The 6369-nt window shown below is 39.1% G+C and overlaps 1 protein-coding gene across 1 annotated transcript in view; it reads right to left on the bottom strand.

The window, feature by feature from the left end:
* Positions 1-5858, bottom strand: part of LOC308695678 (ectonucleotide pyrophosphatase/phosphodiesterase family member 7-like) — a gene marked incomplete at its 3' end in the record, with an annotated part of 11295 nt that extends 5437 nt beyond the window's left edge. The window contains exons 1-3 of the mRNA XM_081373857.1: positions 5636-5858; positions 4283-4428; positions 622-1254 (exon numbers count right to left, since the gene is read on the bottom strand). Of these exons, the coding sequence (XP_081229983.1) occupies positions 622-1254; positions 4283-4428; positions 5636-5720 (864 nt within the window). The 5' untranslated portion in view covers positions 5721-5858. The remainder of the gene's footprint in view (positions 1-621; positions 1255-4282; positions 4429-5635) is intronic.
* Between the last annotated feature and the right edge of the window lie 511 nt (positions 5859-6369).

The raw sequence follows: 6369 nt of genomic DNA, 5'->3' as shown, positions 1-6369 counted from the left end.
TCTGTAAAGTGATTTAGGCTAGTACATTTAACCCTCCTTTTTTATTAATATAATTAATGCTATATATATATATATATATATATATATATATATATATATATATATATATATATATATATCACAGAAATAATGAGAATTACATTTACATTTATACATTTGGCCAATGCTTTTATCCAAAGTGATCATTTCGAACCAATGAATGACCTTGATGTTGCCAGCGCCTTTTTTAAGTTTGAAGAAACTGGTAGGAAAATGTGCTTAAAAATTATGAATATAATGTCACAATGCAAAAATCATAACTGATAGATAAAAAATGATTTATCTACTTTATGCATAGTAAGGGAAATTAACCAATTAATAAGATTTCTACCGTAATTTTTACTGTAAAAAATGCTACAGTAAAAATCAGTTAATTGGTTAACAGTAAGTTATCTTATTATATTCAGGGGGAAAATAGATCTACTCTTATATTTAATGTAATTTTACTGTAAAATACTATATATATAACGTCTTCTTTTTCTCTCTTTTAATTTTGAGGTGAACCCAAATATGCTTAATATTAAATGATACAAATGCATTAAGGTTTCACATCAATGTCTTTTTTAAAACTGAAATGCTCACCCCATTGATGACATATCCTGGATCGGCCCAGAGGATGATGGGTAATATGCGCTCGTTCTGGGAGTAATGCAGGCGAGCGGGAAGCTCCTCTTTCTTATAGACGTGGAGATGCGGATGAGCACCTTTCAGTGCGTTGTACACTTTATCGAGTCTCCCTTCTTTGGGAAGCAGCAGTCCCGCCGGTCCAAAGTCCACAATATGGAAGGACAGATCTCCGAAAGAGAAGCCGGGGATCTTGGAGAGGACGATCTCCTCCACCAGTCCGTTCCTGTAGACGGTGCTCATGCCGTGATCGGCCGTGATGATGATGTTGAGGCTCTCGCTCAGGCCGTTTCTCTCAGCTGAGCTCCTCAGGTATCCCACGGTCCGGTCCACCTGTTGGACCATCGCCCTGCGCTCGGGAGAGTCCGGCCCGTACCTGTGTCCCGTGGCGTCAGGCTCACCGAAGTACATGGACACAAAGTCCAGGTCCTGCCCTCTGAACCAGGACTCCATCACTTTATCTATGTTCTCTCGCCAGGCCGTTTCATTGCTGTAATTGTAGTTTTCTGGCTCCACTTCTCTCACAAAAGCAATTTCTCCCTGATAAGTGGATGCTGTTCCAGGAAAGTGGAGGGAACCGGTCTTCAGGCCCTTTTTTTTTTGGTGGGAAAATCAATAATATTTTATCAGCAAATGCTTCTTTTACTAACGCAACTCTTATGGTGTGTTCACACCAAACGTGAAGTGTATTCGCATCGTGTAACCCGCTCTAGATTACTCGAAGGATGCTTCCTGTTTTTCGCATCACTCGAGCGAATAAAAACATCGCGCGAAAAGGAGTGTCTTCACACACATCATCAACAGCAACAACATTTCTAAGCGTCGTGCGAATTGTCCTCTCGAGTTGAAATTGTTTAACTTGCACAGTCGACGCGATTGAGGCGAATATCGAGCGTTCGCGGCAAATGCGTCGCCCAGTTCGCGTCTATTCGCGTCTTTGCATTAACTCTGTATGCAATCTACTTGCGCAAATAATTAAATTCGCGTTTGGTGTGAACACGCCTTGAGAGCAAAGCAGAAAATTGTAAATCTAGCTTTATTTACTCAATCTCATGTCTTTTTTTAAATTCTGTACGTCTTCTGTTCTATTGAACATATACAGTAAAAGCAGAAGCTCCAAAAACCTCATTCATGCATCCACATCCGCAACACATATATTTCTTTATGCTACATTAATGGTCATTGTTTGGAGCTTGACAGACCTTGGTCACAATATGCATGCAAGAAGATCTGAGGAGGACAAGAGAAGATCTGAGGTGCTTTAAAACACTTTTTTTTTTAGTTTAGTTAAGTTGCTGCTGGTTGTTCATGCATCACCCTTAACAAGGGTTTGCCCCTACAATCTTAACAGTCTGTATTTTTACCGACTTTTTTCATCATATGAGATTTAGAGTTTCTGAGCTGGAAATAATTGTTTTGACTCATTTTCTGCGATTAATTTGGTTGAATCTCCTGTGTGTCTGGTTTTATATGTAGAGTTTACTGAAGGAAATTAAATGAGGTATTCAGGATGATTCAAAGTGAAGTGTTGCGGATCATTAGCAGACGGTCTGCTTGTGGGAATACGTGTCTTGCAGGAGAGCAGATTAATTTGAAATGGTCCTCTCTAACCAATCCCAGAAAAACAGGACAATATTTATTCAGAATCCATTTTAAATCAGTTTATTTCATTATAAAGTCAAGAAGTATTTACAGTTACATTTGACTATTTAACTTATGTTATACACATTTAAAGGGTGATATAATGCCCTTTTCACAAGGTGTAAAATAAATCTTTGATGTATGTGAAGTTTTAGCTCAAAATACCCAACAGATATTTGTATATAGCATGTTGAAATTGTCACTTTTTGAGGGTGAGCAAAAAAGCGACCGTTTTGTGTCTGCTCCTTTAAATGCAAATGAGCTGCTGCTCCCCGCACATAGGGCGGAGCTTCAACGGCTTGTGTCCTTTTACCTCACACACACATGCACTGAACATTTCAAAAACTTTTAGCCTTTTATGTTCAAATTGAAGTCAGACAGTGATGGAGAGACTCATGAAGAAGTGACAACATGTAGAAGCAACAGGACATTTCTGAATGGTTAGATGATGAATTTATGTTGCTGATGAGTAGTTATCTTCTAGTCACTGATTAACATATTCTGTCTTGATAATCTATAAATCGTGTTCTGGGGGCGGAGTTTATGTAAATTCTAGGGTTCTTGATGTCATTTACCCGGGAAGAAGCTCGTGTAGTCCCAGCCGTTTGTTGTAGTCCTTAAAAGGGAATTTCTTTAAAAGAAAATATCTCCCTTTGCTTTGAACTTTGGGCGTTGTAACTCTGCAGATGTTGTTCAAACAGCAACATTACACACTAACTAAAGTTTAAAAAGTGAAATCATAATCAACCACCCCTTTTAAACTATTACTGGTATATTATATTATATTATATTATATTATATTATATTATATTATATTATATTATATTATATTATATTATTATCATATTTAAATTAAAGTCATATAGTAAATAATATGTCAGACTGTTAAGACAAAGGCTATGTTCAGAATGGAATCGTGCATACTACTTAGGCACTGTCCCAAATGGCACCCTAAGCACTCGTGGTCTTCCTACGAGTCCGCACTTTCGTGACATAATGCCGCTTTGACTGTTGGGAAGAAGTCCCGCATCAGTGCAGGCTCGGCAAAAGTGCGCATCGAGAGCGCATATCGACCGCAGAGGGGGCACTCGCGAGCACCCTTCTGAGGCCTAAAATGACAAATGGGACACCCTGGCCTACGGTCTCACCATAGACAGTAAAAGAAATGGACACAGCGACCCCGTAGACTTCAACGGAGAAAGTGAAGTCAATTAGAAGCACTCACTTCCTGATGGCTGAGCGAGCGTACTGCGCAGACTCAAACTGAGCTTGACGACGTAGATGTGACGTGAGCAACCCGTCTGTCTTCTAGTAGCTGTGCCAAGAGAAATCTGAATCATTCCCTTCCGAAACTTGCAGAGACGGAGAGCGTGAGTAGGAGCTGTCCATGAGCTTGGAGCAGGAGCAACTTTATGACTCTCTATGGGCTTCTCCCTTGACTTTATCGGACTTTATGCCTCCACGTCCCCCCGATTGCCTGAGAGCTTCTCCTCCCGTCCATACGGTAATTTCTCTACTGTGCGACAGAGAGTCGCGTGGTTATGACGCAATCGTTAGCCTATTTTTACAAAAACTGCCTCTACGGGGCCATAACGTAAGATACAAGGTAATGGAGCCTTTTATACATTTTCGTGTTTCTTTAGAAATAAATAATGGACAAATGGAGTCCTTAAACACCTCAGATGTAAAGTTATTCGCTGTCAAAGTGACGCCAAAATGAATGGGAGTCAATGGAATGCTAACAGCAGGTGGGGGTCCGCTAATCAATAGCGGCCCCCGGGGAAGCTTCAGTTTCCGTCTGAAAGATTACCCCCTTGGGTCTCACGGACTTAACGGACACGCGCACGCGGCAGCCATTGTAAGTCCACAAGACCGAAAGTGCATATGAGGTGTGCCATTTGGGACAGGGCCTTAGTGCACACCATTCAACCCTAAACAGTGCAGCTACTTGGGACGGATCCTGCTGGTGTAAGAGTACCTGTCTCTGAGCCGTGATCCATATGGGCAGACTTCCACTGTCCCACCACTCGTTCACAAACTGTGACTTGTAGTAGGACTTCTTCTCCCAGGTGCTGGTGTTAAACCACATGTTGTGAATTACACCGTGATTCTCTATATATTTCCCTGTGGGGAGATACTTTCTCATCAATCATACTTATAGACATTACAAAAAGATAGTGTAGGATTTACTTTAAAACTGTCAATCATATACTGTTTTATTTACATCTTTGAAAAGTGTATATTCATACTGTATTAATGGATATAAGTATTCATTATTATATCTGGATGGATGGACATAAATATTAAATGCACATATTTAAAGCTATTTACATTGTATATAATGAGAATTAATTTTGAAGAATTAATTTAATTATTAGAATTATGAATTAAATAAAATGTTATATATATATATACATACATACTGCTGTGTCGATTAAAATAAATAACGAATTAATCGCACATTTTCCTGTAATTGATCGTGATTAATTGCATCTAACATTAAAGTTTTTAATATATTTTTATATTGTAATAATTTCACAGTTATTCTCCAAATCTAACATGTAGCATCTATACAGACATTGAATAAAGTTATCAAACACTTCACAGACTTCAATACGTAAATTATAAACTAATTGTTGATTAATTTATTCACTTCAATGAGCTCATTGTTTCTGCCTTAAATTACGTTGTTTAAATTCAAAACAAAATTAGCTAACTGTGTGATTTGTATATGTACATTTCTGAAATGCATAACTTAGACAGTCACCTCTGATAACAGATCACTCTAAATTGTAATGTGGACACATGCATTTTCTGTAAAGCTGCTATGAAATGATGTTTATTGTGAAAAGCGCTATACAAACAAATGTGAATTGAATTGAATTAATCCTTATTAAAGCTACAAAAGTTATTCAGTCAAGAGCAGTGAATGATTTTCTCGTTTTCTTTTGTTCTTTGATTAACATTACTGACAGAGCGGCAGGTTTATTAGGCTGCTGTCACTTTAAGACACATAATATGACACATATTCCTATTTTCACACAACTCTTTACAGTCATTTAAGACTTTATGTAACTCATTTAAGACTGTGCTTACAAGGATACTTGACATACTTTTGTTTTTATCCGTTCAAGCATTGTCTTTTTGTGCGCACTTTTAGTTGTGTATGTGTCAGACAGACTAATGATAGTGTGATCATATACTAGCACAGCCAAATGTTGATAGAAAAAATAATAATAAAATAATCGCATGCTTTAACGCGTTAATTTTGACAGCCCTAATATGGCCATGATTCTTCTGTGTGCATTGCTTCATATGTGTTGTATTGTACCTGTGAGGATGGTGAAGTGTGTCGGGCTGGTGATGGTGAGGAACGCAGGGGTCACGTATGTGGCTTTGACCCCATCCTTGGCCATGGCGTCCAGATGCGGCGTGTCCACGTCCCTGTCGTAGTCCCACCTGAAGCCATCGAAGGAGACCAGCAGCAGTTTTCTGTGCTCAGTGGCCCGGTGCGCTGGAACGGGGACCGCCAGAGACTGAACACACAAACACAAACAGAGAACCGGCGTCCACAGCATGATCAGAGCGGATTGTGTTCAGGTGTTCGGCCTCACTGTCTCTGTGACACAATCAGATTGTGTGCGGTTCTCCGGCTCAACCTCTTTTACTCACTCTCGCTGCGCGTCTCTGCTGGCCAAAGTTTCATCTGGTTATCTTATCTCTTTTGATTTGCAGTTTTTTGCTGAGACTTGATTTACACACAGACATATAGATTCAAGGAAGTGTGATTGCTTTTTGCATTAAAATATTTTAAAAAATCTTATCAACCGCAAACCTTTGATCGGTAGTGCATGTCATTTGCTTAAATGCTGCAGGATCATTTCTTGTCACTACTTTGCTTTTTTTTCCCTGAAGTATCAATGTTTTTTAGTCGGCTGGTGTTTTGGTGATTTTTAGTGGATGTATCAAGCCCTCCTCAAGTTCACACAGGTGTCCTATAAACTTAATGAAATGTGCTATCATTGCACTTACCAGTGCATGACCAGAGAGCAGATCTGTACTGTA

This window comes from Scardinius erythrophthalmus, assembly GCF_964197995.2.
Source record: "Scardinius erythrophthalmus genome assembly, chromosome: 1".
Lineage (NCBI taxonomy): Eukaryota > Metazoa > Chordata > Actinopteri > Cypriniformes > Leuciscidae > Scardinius > Scardinius erythrophthalmus.
Note: the sequence above shows the minus strand (reverse complement) of the source record. Positions and strands in the feature narration are given on the sequence as shown.